Source organism: Aspergillus nidulans, chromosome III, assembly GCF_000011425.1.
Source record: "Aspergillus nidulans FGSC A4 chromosome III".
NCBI classification, from domain to species: domain Eukaryota; kingdom Fungi; phylum Ascomycota; class Eurotiomycetes; order Eurotiales; family Aspergillaceae; genus Aspergillus; species Aspergillus nidulans.
Genome location: NC_066259.1, coordinates 2,594,733 through 2,618,130, shown reverse-complemented (window position 1 = coordinate 2,618,130; position 23,398 = coordinate 2,594,733). Strand labels below are relative to the sequence as shown.

Below are 23,398 nucleotides of genomic sequence, written 5' to 3'. Positions count from 1 at the left end.
TGTTTCATCTCATGTACATGTACCTAATAGTTAGCAGGCAAATGAGCCGGCATGACAGCCATGTGAAGTGGCATATATAAGTGAACTACAGCGTGCAGTGCACTCTGGCTCTCATATCGAGGAACGGAATGGTGTAGGTCCGGAGTAAGCTTTTGCTCTACTATACGATCCTATTCATGCTTTGGCTTCAAATTAGCCGTCGCAGGTATCTTACCTAACCGCAGCAAATGCTGAGACGAATAGCCTCCTTTTACCTCAGAAGCTGGACTCAGAAACATGGGTCTAATCAGTTCGATGTCTGCTTGGAGAAAGGTAATCCATCTACTCCGTATTGTCGCTAGTGCATGACTGTACTGGAGGCGCCGTTGTAGAGAATGGTATTCAGGTCTATGTAAATCGTATATGTCACAGAAGAATAATCCTCTTTGGTTGCCCTATTTACGGACTCCGACTGAGCTTGGCACGGGTGAGTAAACTACGTAGCCTGCCTCTTTGGCCATCTGATTGTAAAGACTCAGTGCCAGTTGCGGCGGTGGACGCTGTAGCTCCCTCTTGGGTCGAAGCTGAAGTCTCGACGTCTGAAGTTTCCGACACGTTTAGGGACCCCAGCTCCTGGCTTTGCTGTTGCTGCCTCTCATGTCTTCCCTGCTCCAACTGAGTCCTGATAATGCTAACTGCAGAGCGGAAGCCGCTGTCTTGAGGGACAGCGACTTTAGCCCCAATTCCAAGGGCCGGCTCGCTCATGGTGGTCTCTCTTACTAGTTTCATCAACTCGTCTTTCCCATCTACACGGCGAGTCAAGTAAACCATGGGTACGCTGCCCTTGCCTTCTTTTCCTGGAAGGGTATCTGCTCGAATGCGCTCAATTTCCTGTCGGTACGCCGTTTCGTATATATCGAAGTCGGCGGCGCCTGGTGATTCGCTCACGACAGGATAGTCAGGTTCTGTGGGATCTGTCTCGGCCCCAACCATTGGGACGTTTGAATTTAGGGGCTTGGGGGATACGTCGGTGCTGTTGATGTCTATCGGGGCTGAACCAGTGAAAGTGGAAGGTCCGATGAATAAGAATGGGCAGTCTTCTTCCAGGGGATCTCGTGCGTGTCCTCGTGTGCCTTCTATGCTGCGTTTGGTGGTCGTCGAGCTAGTGCGTGAGAGCGGGATCTGCGATGACTGTGACTGCAAATCGTCGATTGGGTCGTCCCTAATTTTGACACTTCGTATTGAGCCGGAATCTTTCCTTGTTGGTCTGTTTAAAATAGAGCTGTACGCAGAACCCGATTCGCCGCTCTCTGGCGCAGGACAAGGGAGAGCTTCCCGCCGCTGCGGGTGATATCCTTTAACAACATCGTCACGCTCCCAAGCTCTCCGGTTATAAGTGTTCAAACTTTGGGTTTTTTTGTATGGTAAAGGACTAGGCAAGGATACGCTCTCCTCAGGATCCATTTGCGTAGGAGGTTCCACAAAGTGCGTCTCGTATTCTTGGCCGAGGATACTTTGTATGGGTGTAGAAGCTCGAGTCGGGCCAAGAAGGCTTTTAAATTTCTTCGCAGCTTTCATCTAAACTCCTGTTAAATTTAGCCATTTGATAGAACACACAGGACATACCACGGCTAAGACATGGCCAAAATTTTTTGTGATTGCGGAGTTCATTTCCTCTTCTGTAGGAAGGTCGACTATTTCTGCCGTATTCTCACTCTTTGGCAGTAAAGGATCCATGCCATTCTTCGTCACCCAGGGATGCTCCTATAACCCGTTAGAACTAATCAGCAATCCAAGCGATACCACGTACCCTCAGCTCGTCCATCTGTATTCTTTTCGCAGGGTCTTTTTCCAAAATTCGCAACATCAAATCTTTAAAAACTTCGTCAGTTTCGCCGTCGCAAACAATCGGGCGGTTTTTTATGGCATCGTAGAGTTCGATAATGCTGTGCTCCTCGAAAGGAAGCTTGCCGTAGCGCAAACAATACAAGGTCACGCCCATGGACCATATATCCGCCGCCTTTCCAGATACATCGCCGTGCTTAACAACGCAGAGTTCCGGTGGCAGAAAGGAAGGAGATCCAGCAGATTTGGCCGTAAACATGTCCGAATTCTTTTCGAACATTTCTGATACGCCAAAATCGACAACTTTGAGAACATCATCGTTCGTTATCAGGCAGTTGTCGGGCTTGATATCACGGTGGACGATACCCTGGGCATGTAAATACTCAATGCCCAAAATGAGGTCACGAAACCAGCAGCGACAACGCTCGTCATCGTAGGGATCCGCCCTCTCTTCGAGAGTGACCTTCATGACCACGCCCTTCTTGCACATCTCCATGACCATATATAGAGAATCTTGGGTCGGGTCGTCCAGTACCTCTATCAAGGATACTAGATTGTTGTGGTGTAACTTCTTCATAATGGCAATTTCTTCTTTGATAAAATAGAGAGCATTTTTCATCTCTTCGTCTCCAAGTCCCGGTCCCTGGCGATGAAAAGGGGAGTTTAGGCCATCTGCTGGACGTTTTGGACCTCGAGACTGTCTCAGAAGTTGCGATTTTGCGCGTTTTCTTAGACGCGCCTTGGAAAACTCTTTGACAGCCTAAAGTTTGGTTAGTCTGAATATGTACTCGAAGTAAACAAAGCCCTCACATATTCATTTCCATACTGGTCAACAGCAACATGCACCGCACCAAACGAGCCGCGGCCAATCTCCTGCTTAATCACATATTGGTTGATTCTATGCTCCGCAGTGCCATCATCTTGGCTGAGAGTATATTCTGACCGAGCATTGAGAGTTTCCTGGGCTGCAGTCAATAAAGACTGTCTGAACAAAGTAAAAGGTGCGTGTGAAAGGAAAGGGGTGCCACCTTCACAGGACGCCGGGCTATTGGATTACGGCGATGATGTCTCTGAGGGCTCTCAAACGAAGGTGTGGAGCTGAAATGCAGGATGCCGAGTAAGCATCCTATAACCCCATCTCTCAAGAAAGATATATTGCTTGCGATGGGGCCAGAAGCAAAGAAACTTACGCATAGCGGGCTGGACTTGGGCGAGGATAAGGCTCTGGCCGAGCAGAAGAACCTGGACTGGCATCCTGTTGCAGAGAGCCAGCACCCTCGTTGGCCATCGGTTAATCACGCACCGGGTGTCAGAGAGCCAGTAGCGATATTGTTAAACACGGTAGTTATTGGGATATTGACAAGAAGGCGCGCAAAGATGCTGAAATCCGGGTGCCTGTCAGAGAATGTGGGGGAGGTGGAGGGGCACAGCGGTTACGATAAGACGCCACTTACTATAGCAAAGGTGACTTTGTTACCGATGAAATTGTGCTCCGGAGTAAGTGTGAGTTCAAGAAGGGTGTGGCAGGGGAGAAACACTAGGCACTGGATGTCTCTGGGCGCTCTACAATAATAGATCGCAGTCGGGGAAGTTGTGGTCAGGACGGGACCACAGTGGAGGGAGGAATCGAAGAAACTACTATAACGGACAGGTCTACTTTTCCACCAGCAGTAGTTTCCTACGTTATGACATCGTCCGTCCACCGCTGAAAATCCCTTCCACGAAATCTAGACCTACTTCTACTCTATGTCCAAGGAAGCGCTTAGGACATACCTAGAGTGTTTGTCCCATGTAAACATCGGTTCACCGCCCAATTCATCCCCGACACATCTCCTTATCGCGACATCGTCACCCCTAAACCAGTCCATCAGCCATCAACCAAACCAATCGATATTGGAATAGACTCATCAAGCTCTTCTGATTGATAGCACTTGGATTGGAGGGTCCAGTCTCTTGCGGAAATCCAGCGTCATGACCGTTTACTCCTTCTACATCTTCGATCGACATGGTAAGACGAACCAGCCCGAACTCATCGCAGGCGCTAATACTGTGCTTATCAGCCGAGTGCATCTATAAACGGCGATGGCTCCCTCGACCTGCCTCAATCGTTGGCAAATCTTCGCGGCCTACCTCCGATACTCTCACAGCAGCCAACGGAATCGCCCCCGTTCCAAATCAATCTGCACGGTCAACAGACGATGATGCGAAGCTGATCTTCGGTACTGTATTTGCGCTTCGGAATATGGTGCGAAAGCTGGGAGGAGAGGACGACAAGTGAGTTCTGTGGTTGGTATTCTTGAAGGCAGCCAGACGTTGACAAATTTTTGATTTTAGCTTCGTGACATACCGCACCAGCCAGTATAAACTGCACTATTACGAGACTCTAACGAACATCAAATTCGTGATGATCACAGACGTCAAAAGCCCAAGTATGCGCGTTGCTTTGCAGCAGATTTATATCAATCTCTACGTGGAATATGGTACGTTGGTTCAGTTAATAAAATAGTTGCACGGCTAATTTCAACAGTGGTCAAGAACCCTCTATCGCCTACCGAGCATCCTGGTGGTGTAGGTGTGAACAATGAACTCTTCGAACAGTCGCTGGAACAATTTGTTGTATGTTCCCTACATCTTGTTGTGAAATATGGCCTAACATTCGCAGACACGGGTGCTCGCTTAATATATTTGCTACAGCAGTCTACATTTACAATTAAACGCCATGGCCGATTATAATATTCGCCCGCGCGCTGAGACACTTGACCCCTGGGTTTATTGTACACGATCATCCACAGCCTTCACCGGCTCAAAACTCGTGGCCATAAAACCTTGCCTGTTGCTCAACCGCAACAATGGCACATCCCATTCCCAACTTGGAAGCCGCCCGGATATTGGCCAGTCTCACAGGTTGGCAATATATCTAACACGAGTGACATCTTCTACGAGAAAGTAACGGCGACACTCAAGAATTCTTCCTTAATTTCAGCCATTGGCCACTTTGGTGAAGGGAATTAGGGACCACCCGAAATCACAACATATTCAATACATGTTAACATGTTCGAACTTATACACATTAAGCTGTCATTAGAACAGATTTTGACTAGCAAGAAATGAATCCAACTTCGTTCACGAAATCCGCTTCATATCAGAACGTCCAGTGTTGAACGCTTCAGCAGGCAGATCATCCTCGTCCGGCCCCTCACTGTATCCGCTGGGAGCCTGGGGTTTGGAGTGACGAAGCGACCTGCCCTTGCCGCTAATGATATTGGACTTGTCTATAGCCTCGCGTTCGTCTTGCTCTGCATAATCATGCCAGTTAGCCTCGGTTTACCAATTTAAGCGGGATGAGGACAGATAGAAACGGATGTACCAAGTTGCTGGTTGCTGTTCGAAAACGGCGGCTGCATGGGATCGTCGTAGGCTGCGTCGTCGCTCTGCACAGGGATCCCCTTAGAGAACCCCTGCGTGCCAGTTTCATGGGCGTAGGAGTCGTCCTCATACTCGCCTGAGACGGGAGCGGAGAAGTCATTCTCACGCTCGTAATCGTCTTCAGCGAATCTCTCGGCGCGGTTGGACATTGTGATTAGGTTGTTTGTGTTTGGTTGCTTGCTTTGGATCTCTGTGGTATGGCTCTGTAGCTGAGTGAAGAATTGTGCTTGTTATCTCAGTAAGAACTATGGGTTGAAGAGACCCTTATATATGTTCCCGGTCTAGAGATGTTCGTCATAGCTGTCATTATGGAACTCCTCTTCGTTGTATGAGGCAGCGAGCTTGACCTCAGGCGGACGTCAGGGTTGTGTCAAGCGAGTGGCGATATGACAAAGTGGTGATGCGTGAACCGTAGAATAGCGATTGCGAGATCGCTGTTTGTGCCCAGCGATATTGCATCGAGAAAATCATCAGAACACGACTGGCAGGGGAGACAACATCACGTTCCGATTTAGAATTTGTGTAGATGGCGGGCTGCGACTTGTTGATCGTGGATCGATCATCGCGGACGCTCGCGATATACTCGAGAGTACGTATAGGCGATGGAGTAGTACGAGCGATCGAGCTGGTCGAGACCAGCCCGCGACCAGCTAGAATTGTTCTTGCTCTGGTTAGGTCTAACCTTCCAGCCCTCACTGTGCTCAAAATCGGCCTTGGGGTCTCGTTTCCCCTGAGCCATTCCAAGCGCTTTTACAGTACCCGTGACTTGGCCACAGTCTGATATCTAAATGTAGGGTACGGCAACTCTATCCAGACCGCAAAGTCTTGAAGAGCCGAGTTACTATTATTAACCTCGATTCTGGTACCTAAGTGGACTACGGTGCTAAACTAGCATCCCTGTAGTCGGCACTATAAGATGCCATGATAGTATCTTGATAGGAGAGGATGCCCATAATGCATATAGCAGAGCTGTCTAAGGTGTACGTACCGGTGAGCAGCAGGAGCGGGATCCCAAGAGCGAGGTGGATATACGAGGTTTTATTATGCATATGCGACCAGCAATTCCATGTAAGCTGATAAGTGCAACCGAGCTCGGCAGCTGCTTGCAGCATGCAGGGTAGAAGTACTCTCGAGTAATACCATCATATCCAGTTGTACTGTAGGGCCGCCCGGCCATGCCCGCGTTGTGATCATCTGTTGGATAAGCAGCTTGATCCTTCAATTTTAGTCTGTGAACTGTTCAGTCTAACAGTCTTGGCCCGAGAGTAGAGCCGAAGCTTGAACAGCATCTTTGGCGGATATGGCGTTGTTATTCGTTGGTCTGTGCCAGTCCTCCACTCTAGGCTCCAGATTTGTTTCGAGCTTGGACTCAGCTCTGAGTCTTGAGCCTTAACGCTTGTTCACTCTCACCGTCTGTTCAACGGGGGATTCGTAGTCTCATCCACACCTGGGCCCCATCGTACTCTGAAAATTCCATCAGAAGTGTGCGTAGTTTGTGTTTTCTGATGGGACTGAGCTCAATTGCCTTGGCAATCGCGAAATCAAGGCCAGGATTCGAGCCAGCCGTAAGTTCGTGTTCGGTTAGCATGTCGGGAAAGACAGTCGAACCACGCGATTTGTAAAGAACAAGGATCTTTCCGCGGCGGGTCAGACTCCCGGGGTAGGCTCGGGTTCATTGAGGGCTTCCCCTGGCTGGCAAGTGGCCGGCAAATTCATACCTGGTCTTAGAGGGTCTTAAAATTGCCCCTAAACAGTAATTTTTTCTTTAACGTCGCACTGACCTTCTGTAAATGTGCGGTATAGTATAGACTGAGCGGCATATGCTTAATCCCTTTAATCCCTGGTAGTAATGCGAACTGGGTCGCTAGACTCCAGACTTCCGCGATTCTGGCGATTCTGATGATTTTGTGTCCGTTTCAGGGCTCTCCGGTCTGGTCACGAGTCCTTCTGGAGAAGCGGAGGCCGAAGAGGAATTGATAATGTGAATTGTCACTTGGGCTGGTTTTGCTGTGGACGGAATCGGCCCTTCGACGGTACTATTGAAGCCGCCAAGCTGACAATTGGCTTTCATGGCATATCAAGTATGCATATGCAGTGGGAGCCAGGGTACGGATCCAGCTCAGCAACTATGACAAGTACTCTCGCATAATTGTCTGCGCAGTTTGATACTTTGTTTGTTCATCTGCAGCGGCTGCAGAGTGCAGCCTCAGCATCGTGGCCAGTAGTACTCCGTAAAGTCGCTAAAGTGACAAATCTCCAGCTAAACCCGACTGGTCGGGTCCACTTTTGCTTTGCATCTCTTGATCTCCATCTGCGACATACCTCGAATCATTTTATTGGTTTAGAAAAATCCCTCGTGCAAATCTGAACTGCATCATCCGGCCTTATCGACCTTGGTTTCGGCCATGGCCAAGTGCGGAACAACCGCGCTTCTTCCCAACGGGCCAACGGTACGGGGTTAGCTTGCGCGCCGTTCATATGGCGGCCATGCACAAAGATGAATCTGTGGTCGGAAACGAGGATGTGTTTCACGGCATCATCGTGGCTCCTGCGGTATCTGCCCAGCCGCTTTCCCTTCGAGTCCTCGTCCCTCACAATCCTGCGGGACGCTCTCTAGTACGTGACTCATGGCCGAGGTGAAGGGAATCACATTGGCGATTCAGTCGATCTCGCCCTCAAACTCCCTAAACCGGACCCAGGAGATTTGCAACAGCCCGGCCCACGAGTCCACGACTGGCGCTTCATCATGCGAAATAATCGCACCCACTGCAAGCAAAACATACTCTGTGCTCCATATATCCACCTTCCGATCATGGTATTGCTAGGCCGTCACCGTCTGGCTCCGGCTCTCCGCCGTATGTACAACGAAGCGGGCTCGCGACACGCGTGACGGAGTGGAATAGAACTGCCCGTTTGGGTTGAAGTGCGATATTCGGGAACACCACAAGATCAACAGCTTCATCCATCATCCGCTTTCTAAGACCTTGCACCTGATAACCCCACATCCATCCTCAGCAACAACCAAATGGGGATATGTGCATGGCGGAAAGTTTCCCTGCTCCATCGCCTTTCGTCCGCCTAATAACTCATGGTTTGATCAGACGTAACTAAAAGAGTCTTGACGAGACGAGCCCACCTAGTACCGACGAGCCGAGGCGGAGCAGATTATATCCCGTCAAATTGATGGAGAGCTACAGAATGTATACTCTTTCTACGAAGCAACACCGCTGCCTCTATATACGGTTCTTTGTCGCACCTCCAAGGACAAAGGCCCCAAGCTAGCCGTGTAACAGGCATATACCAGTCGCAGGTCGACGTTGGAAGCGAAGTAGACCGCTCGTCATCTACCCCTCTTGGTGAGGGCTACCCCTCAGATGTCTGAAAGAGATATCTTGGCAATCAGCGTAAAGCTCTCTCGGCCTGCCGCCACAATCTGTAGCTCGACGAGAGTTGGTTGCCAATCCCAGCGGCCCTTGAACCGCTTCTAATCAGAGCGAGGATCCCAGCTGCCCTTGTAAAATGATGTGCGGGGATCAGGATCCGATTCGGTGCGCCATCGTCAATGCACAGCCTCAATTTACCTTTATCCGTGAGGTTGACAAAGATCCTTTCCTTTGGTTCAAACTGTATCACGATCAATAATCTCGTTCAAATAGTCTGAGCTCCGCATACAGACTCAACGATGGTAAGGAGCTATCATTAGTCGGATTGTTTTTGAGTCCGCTTTCTCTTGAGACTGGCGCGATAATCCTTCTTTCCGTAACCCGTGGGCCGTGGTTGAGTGCGGGATAGGAGATGCAGTTACTAATTCCCCATACACAACGCACCAATTCCCCCAAACCCAGGGTTGGCTCTGAGGCACAATTTTTTGACAGGACATACCCCCCTTCCGGAGTCCTAGCAGTGCGGAGCTTCCCGGGGAGGAATCGCGTGCCACCTATATTAGTGGTATTGTCCGTTATTTGTACCTGGAAAGTGGTGGAAGTAGGGATTCAAGATGAGATTATTAATGTGTAGAACTGAGGGGCGCCACTTGTGACCGGAGTATTGCCGTTCCCACTGCTAAAGACTCGTGGCTGATGGCCCGGTTCCATCAATCATACTCTGTAATTCATTCATATCAGCGTATCACACCACCTCACTGACGGCAAACTGACTGTCATTTGATAAGAATTGAGGAAGAGCACCGCGTCGATCATCCTGCTTGCTCTGCCACTTTTCCATGTGTGGCACGGTGGTCGACTCCAGCTCCGGGAACGCAGCTGCTGCACCGGTATCGCTGGTACGTTACCATACTCTTTCAATTCGTGACCGCCTCGGCGGTATTGAGCAGCCACACAGTTCAGCCGAAGTTTTCAGGATCAATACAGGGTCAGGCGGTAATCTATGGGTAATGGATGATGAAAAGGTTCCCAGACTTGGAAGGCCATTGGAAGTGTAATAAACCTGCCTTTTTTTTTTTTTTTTTTTTTTTTTTTTGCTCCAGTTCTCAGGCGTACGAGTAGTGTCGTCGTTACATAGCACTTACCACAGCGACAGATACAAGTTGTCTGCTGCTTCCCAGCATCGCCAGCTCCTTCACTACTTACCGTCGTCTTACGTACTCCTTGCCATTTCTCTCTCTTGCTTCTCGTATCCTGTCTGACTCCAGCTGATTCAGAAGAAAAGCATTCAAAGACCATAGAAGCCAAGACTTTCTGTGCAGCTCCACTTAAGCACCGTCCCATCTGGGCGTGCCTCCAGCAGCTCGCTGAGTGATGCTCCTTTTCCGTTTTTATTTTCTATTTTCATAATAATTTTTTTTTCTCTGGCTGGCTTCCGTCACACTACTGAGCCTCAGGCCAACACCGGTCACCACCGCGCCGCACCACTTTCGCTTTTCAAGTATAATTTCCCTTCGCCCTCCCCAACCTTCGATCTTTTTTCATCTCTCTGCCTTCTATCTTTGGTCATAACTGGCCTTTCAGCCTTGCGCTGTAGGCTCCCAAGTCTTCTCGCTTCCAGTTTTCCATACATCCTCAGGGGAGCGAATCTACTTCCGCTTTTTTTCCTACCTGTTTCATTACTACTCACCGCACATGACTCCTCCATCTGTTTCTCCTATACCCTCACAAGTCTCTTCCGCCGCAACGTCACAGATCTCTAGCGACCATGGAGAACGCCAGGTAACACAGGCTTTGGCGGGCATGAATTTGTCTGCCCTGAATGGGGATGCGGCGCTTCCCCATTCAGTGAAACCCCCTAAGCAAACTATGGCGAATCGTATCTCACGCATGTTTACGGGCACTGGTCGATCCACCCCAAAGGAGCCAGAGTCGTCGCGCGAACTATCAGATAGTAGTTCCGATGGCGGAAAACCCACTACTAATGGCAGCGGGAAACAGTCCCGGCCAACATCAAGGCCTTCATCAAAACCTCCGTCAAGGGCTCCCTCGCGGCAAACTTCCACCAAAGAAGTTCCCAAGAGTGAAAAGAACGAAAAGAACGAGAAGACCGACAGGAAGGCCAAACCTGCCGGGAAAGACCAGAAGGAGGGTTCGACTGTCCAGAAGCGTTTTGAGATTCTTCCGGACAACTCTCATCGCCACCATCTGAAGAGTACCCGACGGCAGGAGAAGCTGACTGATCTTCTTCGTGATATGCTTGGTGGACGGAAGAAGGACGACCATGCGGAGGATCAGCAACTCTCTCTCATGTCAACATGGATTGACCAATTCAAAAGCGAGCGGGATAAATTAGCGGCCGACAAGAAGGGTGGCCCCAACGCCACTGCATCGCTCGTTGATAAGTACGGCAAATGCCAGGAGATTGTTGGTCGTGGTGCTTTCGGTATTGTGAGGATATCTCACAAGGTAGACCCTAAAGACTCCAAGAGCGAACAACTTTACGCTGTCAAAGAATTCCGCCGCCGTCCGCAGGAAACAAGCAAGAAGTACCAGAAGCGACTGACTTCTGAATTCTGCATTTCATCGTCCTTGCGCCACCCTAACATAATTCACACACTCGACCTCCTGCAGGATGCTAAGGGCGACTATTGCGAAGTTATGGAGTATTGCGCTGGCGGTGATCTCTACACTCTTGTGCTGGCTGCAGGAAAGCTAGAGGTTGCCGAGGCTGACTGTCTTTTCAAACAACTTATGCGCGGTGTTGAGTATATGCACGAGATGGGTGTTGCTCATCGCGATCTTAAGCCGGAGAACCTTCTGTTGACCACTCACGGAGCCCTTAAGATTACAGACTTCGGAAATGGCGAGTGCTTTCGTATGGCATGGGAAAAAGAAGCCCATATGACTGCCGGACTCTGTGGCTCGGCTCCTTACATTGCTCCTGAAGAGTATGTCGAAAAGGAGTTTGACCCAAGAGCAGTTGATATTTGGGCTTGCGGTGTCATCTACATGGCCATGAGGACAGGACGTCATCTGTGGAAATTGGCTCGCAAAGAAGAGGACGAGTTTTACAGACGGTACTTGGAGGGTCGCAAGCATGAGGATGGTTATGCACCAATTGAAACGTTGCATCGGGTAAGCATAACATGTGCTGAGAAGGCAGACTTTATACTAACTTATTCATCCTTTAGGCTCGTTGCCGCAACGTTGTTTATTCCATCCTCGACCCAAATCCTTCTCGCCGCATCAACTCGTCCCAAATCCTGAAATCCGAATGGCTTCGCGAGATTAAACTGTGCCAAGCGGGTGAGGAAGGCTTCTAATATTCCCTTGCATTTCAGATAGCAGGTACCGTCTCCGAAAAGGTCCGTTGGGCTGGTTTTCGCTTTCTTCCAGTCAATGTCCCTTACGGTTTACGGTTTCTTTGTTCCTGTCTATCTCCTCCGTCCCAGAATAGAAACGGGTGGTTATGTGTTTCTCCCTTTTCTTTCGAGTGGATGAAAGTCGTCCTTCATTGTGCGTTCCATAGACGGAGGACTTTTCATCTTCTCTACAATTATGCCGGCGCATGTCTTTCTTCCTGCCTAGTTTGCGCGTTTAGTCTGGCGTCACGTTCTAATGTTAAGGCAACGAAGATCATGACCTTTGACTAAATTCATGGTACCAGTCCAACTCATATACGTTTTATTTTAACGACCTATACATTGTTTTTCAAGCAAGCTTCAAACTTACTTTCTCTCTCTCTCTCTCTCTTTCTCTTCGATTTTGCTTTTCGTGTTTTCTTTACCCCTTCTCTTGCTGCGCGTCTACTTCCAAGGTCATGGGTTAGGTTTCTGGTTTTCTGACCTGGTTCATCAAGCTTTCTTTCGATTCGTTATTCTAGCAGTTTTGCACCCGGCTGGCGTTTCTTTACAGGTTATGGGCGGATTGGACTATGTTTCATTGGGGGACCAAGAACAAACTGTAACACCAATACCTCACATGAATGACTTTTAAGGAATGATAATGGCTGGCCCATCAATGAAAGAGACTTTATCTCTTACAATACTACTGCCAAGGACTACCTGGTCAAATCCTTCACGTTAAATGTACCAATCATGTGACTTTAACGGGCCCATTACATCATGAATGTAGGCAGACTAATCCGGACGACATCATTCCCGGCTGGAGCTGGAGCTACCTACGTAGCTGTTCGGGAACCACAGGAACGAATCCGTAGTTATTGGCTTAACGATGACTTCATTTCTACTCAATTGTGTGACAGGGGTAGCGATTCGGCCCACCCTAGCTGCCGCTGATTATGGGTACTCTAGGTACATAATACTTACATTTGTATACGAGCATGCTCTAGGCTGTATCCTAGATTACACGGCTTTTGAACAACGGCATTGAATTCCATCAAGGTTAGTCTGTAAGGTCGCCAGCGCCACTAGGTATCTCGAGGCAATGAGTCCACCTGGTAGGAGTGCTATTTGTACGCAAGGTCGATCTATGTATTATTGCATGTGCATGTTCTATGCAAAAGGGGTCCTTTGATTTCGGCGGACGCACCTACCGTTACTGTACCATCCCCACTCTTTCTTGCGTCCAACTTAACCATGAGACCCTTGAGTTCGTATGTTGCTACATTCGTCCATTCGTCCCGCTTAGCTTTTACATATTTGACTCGCAGCATATCTAGCCATAAAGCGAGTCCCAACCAAAGCAACCGGACAGTACATGTAGGAACAAATCACGAGTTTGCAGGTCAATGAAATCGGCCACATCTTCCGGGCCTCTAATCGACCCTGAAGATATCTTTAACCTCAAACCCTCTAAATATAGACTGAGATTAGGTTAGGTTACGGCTGATGGACTGGCCCGGAGTTCCAGGTACAGGAAGTATAACCTTGCCAAAGGGGCCAGGCCCTCTTGGGCTCTGGTCCTGGAGAAGTCAATGCAGATGTAACATTGCTGGTAGCCCAGTTGGCCAACGGTGTATTATACTAGTGCTGGGTGCTCTGAGTTTGAGAACTCAGCTGGAGGCTGGCAGTCGCGTAGGGTTGGATCCTAACATGCAGGTGCATAATCAGCAGCATATGCGTGAGTGTAGACCAGAAGGCCTGGACCGGCGGCTGGGCATGTTCTCCTGATAGGGCTTAGGGAATCAAGGGATGATGTCGGCTACCTGCATGCCTTGCTTTCCTTGCAGACGGGATACCTCTCGCTCCGATCTTGCTGCGCCGCCAGCCAAGCATAATTGATGCTAATTGAACCTTCTGCTCTTAAAACTCGGCATTATACCAAATGACACGGTCAAGCCAAGCATGCATTGCCCGGTGGAGTGAAACATGGTCGATGGCTCCAAGGAGGCCTCGGCCGCACATAGGACAGCCAGCTTGTATGACTGTAGCGATGAGATTACCAACGATCTTGCTGTGCTTCAAACCCCCCACGGTAAAGGATTCACCGACTGAAGGGCTAGAGCTGGCGATTAGTCTATCATGACTGTACAACTTAGTCCGTTCTGTTTGTATCACACCGGCCACGCCGAATACTTTCTCAAGTCAATGTTACCACTTCAATTCGAGTCACATTGTCGGGGCATCGGCGAGGGGATTGACTCATCTCATGGTAATAAGGATGCCTAGCCCTGTACTGTGCTCGGGTGCTAGCGTGCATAGCAAATCCACTGGGAATGTTGCCATTGCTAAAACCCTGATTCTTGAATGGGAACTTCCACCGACTCCGCAAAATCCCCTAGGGGAAATATTCAATAGTTCAACGGCCAGCCCCTAAGTTGTGGAGCATCAGAACAGTACAAGCGCTTAGGCAGCAAAGTTTTCTGGAATCTCGATTTTCTGGCTGGTACTGCAATGGCGCAGGAGCAGGCCTGGCATGGCCGTACAACGCATAGGCGCGTGAATTGGTGGGACTGTATTTAGCAAAATGCCTTTTCAACTTCGGTATAGATTGATCCTTGCATCTCCAACCAAAAAAAAAAGTCGATTTGGAGTAGGGCATTTGTTCCTGAAAGGGGGGACCCAAGTTGTCGAAATTAGAACTGGCGGTTAGCGAAGGTTCCGCTGTAGAAACCCAGACACAAGAGTATTAGGTAGTGTCATATAGCCACTAGGCGTAATGCTAGACAAATATTGCATATTCAATCTTTGATTTCGGGTGCAGAAAAGAACGAAATTCAGAAAGACACATAGATTTCATGATTGTCGATCCTTTCACCACGAGTCTGGGGAATGGAACACAGTCGTGTTCTTTGAAGATCCGTCGCTAGCCGATGCCAGCGTGGGTTAGCGATCACCTGTTCCTGCTGAGCGACCGAAGTCTTCCCTGCGCTAGGGCCGGGTTTTGGTTTGAATTGAAGTCAGCTCTCCCTGCGATGTATGTGTATGCATAATGGGACATATGACCAGGTGCCGAGCCACAAGAAGAGAAAACTAGACTCCATCTGGAGTAGTGCGATCGACCGTAGGGCTGTATTTTGGTATTAGTCATGTTTTGTAAATACACAACTTTAGATACGCTCTGCAGTATGACATTGCCGCGTTTCTTCGCCGTCCCGAGGAAGTGAGGCATTTGACGTCAGAATCAGCCCGAGAGCAGCAGATGCATTTCTTTCATAGTTGAGATAGGAGTAGACTCTTGGGTCGCTAGATTCGTCGTTCAAGAAGGGATTTAGGAGAGGTCGAGTCATTGTAGTCAGCGTCAAACGCCACTGTTGTTCGGTTTCTGCGAGCTCCTCACACTACGGAGAGTGCTAGGCACGAACGAGGTTGAGTATACTGCCCATCCGTGCATCCATGGCTCTGAAGTGCCGTCTGAGACCGTCACTTTACTGACTGCTTGCCTTTTGCACTATTTCTGCAGCGTACGATTTGCCAGATTGACGTGCGAACATGCAATCAGCTCCTCCATACTAGAAACAGCGGGAGAGACGGTTCGAGCCTGGAGATTACACAAGACTAAGAATTCTAGTCTGCTAGATATGTCTCGATAGAAGCGCGACAAAACAGAAGACGGATCCCGGTGGAAGGGAAGGGAATATATCGAGAGCTGCAGAACTTCCAGCTCATGAGCCCGTTCCCGCCGCTAAACTCCAGTATTTATTTCAGTTGAGACGCGGCCCTGTCGCTTAACGCTTGATTACCGGAGCTGAGGATCTGACCAGGCGGTTGCCAGCATATTTGACCAGTTTAGTGTACGACCCGTCGAGCATATTCAGATGGGCTTTCAGTGGGTTCAAATCGAAAGTTGTCCCAGGCCAAGCCAGAGCCTGGGTCCTACATGGCTGATAGCTGTGTTCGCTGGGGAAATGTTCGTGGCGTGGCGGAATGAACTGAGCTTCACATTCACCAATGTCATCATTTTATGATGTCGATTGTTAACAGGGTGACTGATGCCGAGCGTGCTGTGCCGGCTACAAAGTGCAACGTCGTAGCCGCCCATCTCATCTTGAAATATGTTTGTTGATTGAGTGTCCGGATAGCAGTGATTGCAGCACATTGTTTCGTGCCTGCAAGTGTACATTCTACCCTCCAGGAACTCTTGAAGAGTGCGTTCTGATGTTACAATCTTGCCAGGTCCGGTCTGGCATTCACGCATTGTGAGAGGCCTAGCTCTGCTTATGGCGCTTGCAGCCGCGCCTAGCAGAACTCTTCCATCTGTTACGAAAACATTATTTGGTCGCGGCTATAGCACAATCTATGAATATGTCTTTAGTTACGTTTCAAAATATAGCGGCTCAAGAATAGTCGCCAAAAGGGTGGAATAAAAGAAACAAGTTAGTACTTACAATGAGTTACTGCTAAGGTCGTGGACAAAATAGCTGGATATGCCTAGCACTTGGGGCTGCATCCATCCTATCGGCAGCCATTAATTGGACGAGCGCCAGAGATTCTTTTCTTCTTCTTTCTACTTTATTCAACGATCTCTAGAAGAAAAATTCGATTTAGCTGTGTGTGTTGAGGCTGTTGATCTAGTACAAGTATACACAGAATCTGGCTGTATTTGGCGGTTCTATACTAGCTGTAATCTACACAGCCACATCCAAGCCACTGAGGAACAGGGAACTTTAAGACTGGAAACATCATCATCGTCGGTCCCGCATTAGGCTTCAATCGACTCCCCCTTCCGTTCTTGAAATCAAACTCGCTCATCATTTAAGCTTTGAACTCTATACTCGTATCTTCAATAAAACCTCGCGAGTTTTTCCTTTCTGGCATTGACGATTGGCCTTACTCTCTCGGTGATATCCAGATCAGTGTCCCAACATGTCTTGGGCAGGTGCGTATCATACTCGCGGTACAGGACCCCTACGAGATTCACACTGACATGTGTGCTCTCTGCAGGTTTCAAGAAAAATGTGAACCGCGCTACGACGCAGGTGATGATGAAGACGGGTATGTCTGAGACGAGTCTGCCCCGCATCCGTAGCGATGGAACCCGGAGACAGGCCGATATAGTTGGAGCAGGATACGCCCGTTGGACCTGGGACGGATGCTGATACTGCGCCTCCTCAAATATAGGGCACGTGGAAAGGACGAACGACCGTGACTATGAAATTGAAGAACGGTATGAAAACTTGATATTCGCGGCGGCTGTGGGCTGTGGTTTACTGATCCCCATGCAGACGATACCGGACCATGGAGGCCGCTGCGAATCGCTTACAGAAGGAGGCTAAGGGATACTTGGACTCATTGCGAGGTACGGCAATTGTAAAGCGAGTTGATGTGCGGTCGGTGTGCTGATTGTTCGCTCAGCCATGACGGCTTCGCAGATGCGCATTGCGGAAACGATAGATGCTTTCTACGGTGATGCCGGGGCCAAAGACGGCGTGAGCAGGAGCTACAAACAGGCTGTCGAAGACCTGGATGCCGAGACCATCAAAGCACTGGATGGTCCTTACAGGTACGATTCTCGTTTTTCTGCGCAGAGTGTTTCGTCGCTGACTGACATGCCCTAGGACAACCGTGCTTGATCCGATATCCCGCTTCTGTGCATACTTCCCTGATGTTAACGAGTGCATCAAGAAGAGAAACAACAAGCTGCTCGATTACGATGCCATGAGGGCCAAAGTGAAGCGACTGGTCGAAAAGCCCGACAAGGACGCTACGAAGCTGCCTCGCACTGAGCGAGAACTCGAGATGGCCAAGCAGGCGTACGAACAGCTGAATGAACAACTATTTACTGAACTTCCTCAACTTATTGACTTGCGTGTTCCGTACCTCGACCCCAGCTTTGAAGCCCTGGTGAAGATACAACTGCGCTTCTGTGCGGAAGCATACTCTCGTATGGCTCAAGTGCAACAGTATCTCGATGCCGAGACAAGAGACCAATACGCGCGGGGTGATTTGGATAACAGGGTAGAAGAGGTTCTCCAGGAGATTCGGGATTTAAGCATAGCGGGTACTGTTTAATGTTTTCTTCGTGTGGTCACTGAACGTGATCCTTGATACGTTTGTGCGCAATATATCATCCGATTTTATCTTATTCTTAACAAGTCAATAATGATTGCCGCTGGGAAATCCAACGCTATAACTGTTCGGGTATCACCTATCTATGATTCTACAAATAAAGCACAACATTCCCGCCCCCCTTCCCCCCACATCGGCGGCGTCCGATTCTTACGGCGTGGGCTCCGGCAATGGATTACCATCCTCAGTCCTACCAGCCTCCTCAGCCAGGACATCCACCGCATACCCAGCTGCCCTATTTATTGCATCCAGCTCTTTCAACCCCATTGCCGTCAGCACATATTTCGAAACCTCGTCCGAATTTCGACTCGACGGCCTCCCAATGCCCACCCCAATCCGCAAAATCGACAGTGCCGGGTCATGCGGATACATCTTCTTCTTGTCCAGCCACTGGAAGATATCCTTTAGTCCATTATGACCGCGCAGGCTGTACTTTTCCGGGCCCCCACGCCTCACGACTATTTTGCCCAGCGGTTTCTCGAGTTCGTCGTGGAGGATGACAAGAGTCAAGGGTTTCGCATTCATGGTAGTGCTTGTTTCAAGGCGCTTGAAGGTTTCAAGTTCGCGAACGAGTTTTCTGCCAGAGTCGTTCATGAGCGAAGGACTCTGCCATGTCTTGTATCTGGGTGGGAGATGGTTCGGAAGGAGGGGCGTGATGGCGTCGAGGAGGACATGGCCGGCGCTGTGACGGGTGTTGCGGTAACGGCCTGGATTTCCGATGGAGGCGATGAAAAGCGAGCGGATGGATTGTTGGCTCATTGTGGTGCGTGGTATTTTCTGACTGTGGGACAAGATGAAGACATGTGGAGTCGTCGAGTTTGATTGGAGTTGAAGCTGTTATTGATTGATGTTTGACAAATTCTGAAAGGTCTGACCCATGATCTCTGTACGGGAGATCGTCAGGTCAGAGCTCTTTGGCGTGTGGGGAACAGAATCTGGCCATCACGGAGCTTTTGTCTCCCAATTTCAAATCATTCGTAGATCGTCAATTCGTCGTGAGCTCCGATCCTGGTTATTGCTGTTCTCTGGATCTAGATTGTGCGTTGTGCCAGGAACCGACTTACTAGCCTGCTGTTTTGCACAACTGCTGACTCAAAGGCGGTAAGGGAGGGTACTGTACGAAAGTCGATTCGATGATTCCAAATCTGTCTGGTCTCAAACCTTTACCGCCCTGAACATCTTAATCTCATTGGAAGAAAGACTCCAGTAAACACATAATGTTCCCCCCTTTCTTTCCGCTGCTTCGGGTCGTATTCTCATTGACCGTACGATCCTGCGTTGCCGTCCAGCTGCAGCTCCCTACTTTTCTTGGATATCATCTATCATCCAGCTGCGGGACCACCGCGGCACTGCGGTAGGAATTACGAAAGAATTCTGTCTTCATATGCCTGGCTGAGGCTGAGACTGGATCCCGCTCGTTCATTCTGCCAATTGTGAGATGGCCTGAGCGATAGTGATTTAACAGCCAAAAAAAAAAAAAAAAAAAAAAAAAAAATTGCAGACGCAGTCTCATAATGTCCTGCTTTCAATCGTTGCATCATACGTTTCGGTTTCGATCCCATAGGCCACGCAATAGAAATGGTTGTGCTAGGCGACCGCTGCAGTATGAGATGATGCGCCTGAGGTGATGCTTCGGTGCCCAAATACTGGGGCCGTAGCCCATGATATTCAAAAAAAGTACAAAGCGACAGCTCAAGGAGTTTGTCATATGTTACGATGGACGCACATCGACATTGACCTGCGCAGCGAGCGAAGTCAGAAGCCTTGTTTTCACAAAATGGTCTCGATCAATGTGGTGCTCGGTGCTAGATCAAAGCCAAATTCATGTTCCCGCCGCCACGGCGCCATTGCGCCAACGCGGCGATGAAGGAAAAGCAGCTACCCCGTGCACTGCAGGCAGCGTCCGTGTCATCCCAAAAGTCTGGGAAGTGGGGAAGCTGAAACTCACTTGTCCGCAGGCGTTCGAGAGCCTCGTTGTACGACTCGGGAGACGAAATTTGACAACGATAATCTCCCCAGTACGGAGGTACTACTAGGCAGCCGGTGGATTCGATACCACTTGCTTAGTACTAACTCAAACCGACCCAATGGTTTCCGAATGTCGAATCATTACGAACAAGGACGACGTGCAGGGCCCATTATTGAGTCCCAGTTAGACGGAACTAAACAGTTGTCTATTTATTAGTCGTCCCCTCCCCCTGGGTTCGTGCATGCATTCGAAACATCCGGTTCCCAATTGACGGGACAGTTTGTTTCAGATTATAATTATCGGATATTCCTTGGTCCCTCTCCCATACTTCAGTTCACAAGCTCAACTTGTTCCTGAGCGACACGATGCCTTTCTTTTGTGCACCAATCCCCACCCATGCCTGACTCTCCCTCAACATCTCTTTTCTGTCGTTGTGTCTTTCTTTGCGTCAGGGTGACTCGTTCACGGTCAGCCGTAAGCAACTACATGATCGCTGACCAGTGTTCGTCATGTCATGGACGAGGCAGCACTTCCTAGAAGTATGCCTGACTCCATCGAGGCAGACAGTGCCAAAGTAACTGGAAAGCGTCGCTGGGTGGACGATGAAGACCCGAACACTGACTCAGATGCAGATTCTGATGAAATCTCAATGTAAGCACACCAGCCTTTTTTTAATGTACAAACTAACCGTGCCAGAAAATCTACAAAGTCCTTCGAAGCCCAAAATATAGAATATGTTCTGGAGCATGGCCGACGATATTGTAACGACACATACTTCATGCCAAATGACGAGGCTGAACAAACCCGGCTAAATATAACTCACCAGATGTGCATGATAATTTTCGACGGGAGCCTCATAAACGTGCCTTTGGTCAAACAAACAGCTCGCATCCTGGACATTGGTACAGGGCCAGGCGACTGGGCCATTGAGATGAGCGCCGCCTACCCTAGCGCCACCATCGTTGCAACCGACATAGGCGTCTTTGACAACGGCCTCGGCAGCACTATCGATCTCCCCAATGTGAGTTTCCAGCTCGATGACGCCCGGAACGAATGGACCTACCATGAGCCATTCGACCTGATCCATCTCCGCGGCCTCGCGGGCGCCTTCTCAGATTGGTCCTCCATCTATAGGCAGGCATTCCGCCATTTAGTTCCAGGTGGATATATTGAGGTCAGCGACGCAGACCCAGCAGCGGATACAGTCTCCTTCCCGAATTCGGAAGATTCCTACCTTAACACCTTAACGTCTGCTATGCGCTCTGCCGCTGGAACCACAGGCTATCCGCGCGATCTATGCCATCTCCTCCCCAGCGTCCTAACTGCAGCGGGATTCGTTGACGTCCGAGTCATAGAACGTACAATCCCAGTCGGGACCTGGACCAATGATCCGCGTGAGAAAACCCTAGGGAAGATGGCTCTTATAGCGCTCCTCGAAGGCTTGGAGGCTTATAGTCTGCGTCCTCTCACCGCGACGGGGAATTGGACGGAGGAAGGAGTGCGTGATCTCTGCGCCAAGGTGAAAATTGAAATCCTAGCTGCGGAGAAAATTACAGCCTGTGTAAAAACAGTGACAGCACGCAAACCGTTCTCGAGGGCGCATTTGCGAAGGAATGAGTTGCTAGAGAAGCTGAAACAGATCGATAATGAGATGAATTTGGATTCGAGCTTGACTTAAGGTGGTTTGTGCCGACAATAGTCGGTTTATGCTATTATACCCCATTTGCTTTCATGTTGTTATGGCATAGTAGATGCAAAGCGTCCTGCTGCTTGGGATGTTTATGTTAGGAGAAGTACCTGGCCCAAGTGTCTAAAGCCGAAAACGAGCAATCTCCTTAAAACCGCGCTCGCAAGTTTCGAGCTCAGGTTGTGATATATCTCATCAAATTGATCTATAGACAGTCGAAGTGGTATTTGCATAACCTTAAAATCAAGCCCAGACTTCTTTTACGAACCAAAACTCCATGCAATGCAAACCACAAAAAGCGCATTGTGCAATCACAACTGGAACAAAGTCCTCTTCTTCTCCATCTTCCCTTTCCATTCCCACTCCTGTCCACTCGCCCTCTGGATACCTTTGTCAACACGGCGCAGCTTCAATGTGAACCGAGGGCCCAGCTCCTGGAGACCCGTCCGGATCCCCTCCGCCCCCTTAATCTCCTTCCCGTCCGCACCCACAACGGCCTTTTCAGTTTCCCGCTTCTCGCGGAACACGTAGCGGTGCCGACGCACAAATATGTAGTCACGTTGGTTGTGGAGAGTGACGACCTGTCGGCCCTCGATATCCGGCTGTGGCGGGAATAACGTGCGAAAGAGATGTGCGGTGAGAAGACCGAGCGGTGTGCGGAAATTATTCAGGATAAGCTCTGGCCAATGTTCGGTTGGCTTTCCGTGGCCGGGTATCTTCTTGCCTTCGACCCAGTTGCTGATGCTGAAGTGGAACATGGGGCCCTTCGGAAGGTGGACGATGTCCAGGCCGGCCGGCTTTTTCGAGTCCTCCTGTAGGATGATTAACGTGGTGTATTCGCGGTTGGAGGCGAATTTGGCGATCTCGCGGATGGAAAATTTGTGGGCGTGGGCGTGCGCCGTACGCCGAATGTAGACGCTGTTGGGGAAGAGTTGAGTAAGGATTTCGGCTTCGTGGTGAAGGGTTGAGTTGAGGGATGTTGTAATAAGGATTTTCGGAGGTCGTTGCGAGTCTGGAGAGAAGAGAGATGGGAATTTCGCAGCGAGCGCTTCCGGAGCTAAATTCAAATTCGTGCTTTTTGTTGATTGGGATGGGCTTGTTGCACGTTCCGTTGCTGAGGGAATAGCGGAAGGTTTGCGGCCGCGGCTGTCCTTTTTGCTCTCTTTACCCTCGTCGCCTTCGTCTTCTTCGTCGCTACTAGCTAACATGCTGTCGAGATCGTCCTCGTCATCTTCCTCGTCACTACCATTATCCTCACTGTGGCGATCCTCTGAGCCCGAATCCAACGGGCGATTGAGTTCTTCATCTTCCTCTTGCTTCAGTCTCTTTATCCGCTCGACATCGACACTCAGCCCTAAGGGTTCCTCAACGTCGCTGCCGGCATCATCCCATACACGCTTCCGCTCCAAGGTCAAGGGAATGTTTCGCTTAAGTCGTTCCTCCTTTAACTTAGGATTTTTAGCCTCTTCCTTCTTCGTGCTGAATCTCTGAGCCCGGCGAGCCGCATCTTTGGCGCGCTTTCGTTTGATGTGAAGAAGTTGACGCTTCTGCTTATTGCGAACCTTGAAGTCGCCAATTATGCCTGAGGGAGGCCTCGCCGACGCTTTCTTGGAGACCATGTTGGGTTATAGACGTA

The 23,398-nt window shown here is 49.6% G+C and overlaps 8 protein-coding genes across 8 annotated transcripts, besides 1 other annotated feature; 4 read left to right on the top strand and 4 right to left on the bottom strand.

Annotated features, from left to right (window-relative positions):
• Window positions 1-23,398: part of a sequence feature (contig 1.162 773..65002(-1)) that runs on past both edges of the window.
• Window positions 362-3,185, bottom strand: ANIA_08827 (protein cmkC). Its single transcript, XM_050611795.1, has 6 exons — window positions 3,015-3,185; window positions 2,853-2,922; window positions 2,635-2,784; window positions 1,790-2,584; window positions 1,606-1,743; window positions 362-1,557 (listed from the first exon to the last, which is right to left on the bottom strand). The coding sequence occupies exons 1-6, from the start codon at window positions 3,110-3,112 to the stop codon at window positions 439-441; spliced, it is 2,370 nt and encodes a 789-aa protein (XP_050467780.1). The 5' UTR covers window positions 3,113-3,185; the 3' UTR covers window positions 362-438.
• On the top strand, window positions 3,796-4,504 carry ANIA_08828 (TRAPP subunit BET5; the record flags this gene model as incomplete). The annotated part of the gene is made up of 5 exons (XM_677005.1): window positions 3,796-3,832; window positions 3,885-4,098; window positions 4,159-4,304; window positions 4,352-4,440; window positions 4,487-4,504. The coding sequence occupies 5 exons, from the start codon at window positions 3,796-3,798 to the stop codon at window positions 4,502-4,504; spliced, it is 504 nt and encodes a 167-aa protein (XP_682097.1).
• On the bottom strand, window positions 4,637-5,468 carry ANIA_08829 (uncharacterized protein). The gene is made up of 2 exons (XM_677006.2): window positions 5,192-5,468; window positions 4,637-5,120 (listed from the first exon to the last, which is right to left on the bottom strand). Exons 1-2 carry the CDS (start codon window positions 5,397-5,399, stop codon window positions 4,948-4,950), a joined length of 381 nt encoding a protein of 126 aa, XP_682098.1. The 5' UTR covers window positions 5,400-5,468; the 3' UTR covers window positions 4,637-4,947.
• Window positions 10,180-12,669, top strand: ANIA_08830 (protein halA). The gene is made up of 2 exons (XM_677007.2): window positions 10,180-11,771; window positions 11,828-12,669. Exons 1-2 carry the CDS (start codon window positions 10,329-10,331, stop codon window positions 11,957-11,959), a joined length of 1,575 nt encoding a protein of 524 aa, XP_682099.1. The 5' UTR covers window positions 10,180-10,328; the 3' UTR covers window positions 11,960-12,669.
• On the top strand, window positions 17,225-18,165 carry ANIA_08831 (amphiphysin-like protein RVS161). The gene is made up of 3 exons (XM_677008.2): window positions 17,225-17,336; window positions 17,393-17,540; window positions 17,596-18,165. Exons 1-3 carry the CDS (start codon window positions 17,276-17,278, stop codon window positions 18,047-18,049), a joined length of 663 nt encoding a protein of 220 aa, XP_682100.2. The 5' UTR covers window positions 17,225-17,275; the 3' UTR covers window positions 18,050-18,165.
• On the bottom strand, window positions 18,195-19,114 carry ANIA_08832 (aminoacyl-tRNA hydrolase). The gene has a single exon (XM_677009.2). It carries the CDS (start codon window positions 18,863-18,865, stop codon window positions 18,257-18,259), a length of 609 nt encoding a protein of 202 aa, XP_682101.2. The 5' UTR covers window positions 18,866-19,114; the 3' UTR covers window positions 18,195-18,256.
• On the top strand, window positions 20,590-21,943 carry ANIA_08833 (protein llmI; the record flags this gene model as incomplete). Its single annotated transcript, XM_677010.2, has 2 exons — window positions 20,590-20,726; window positions 20,772-21,943. 2 exons carry the CDS (start codon window positions 20,590-20,592, stop codon window positions 21,751-21,753), a joined length of 1,119 nt encoding a protein of 372 aa, XP_682102.1. The 3' UTR covers window positions 21,754-21,943.
• On the bottom strand, window positions 22,074-23,381 carry ANIA_08834 (rRNA-binding ribosome biosynthesis protein RPF1; the record flags this gene model as incomplete). The annotated part of the gene is made up of 1 exon (XM_677011.1): window positions 22,074-23,381. The coding sequence occupies one exon, from the start codon at window positions 23,379-23,381 to the stop codon at window positions 22,074-22,076; it is 1,308 nt and encodes a 435-aa protein (XP_682103.1).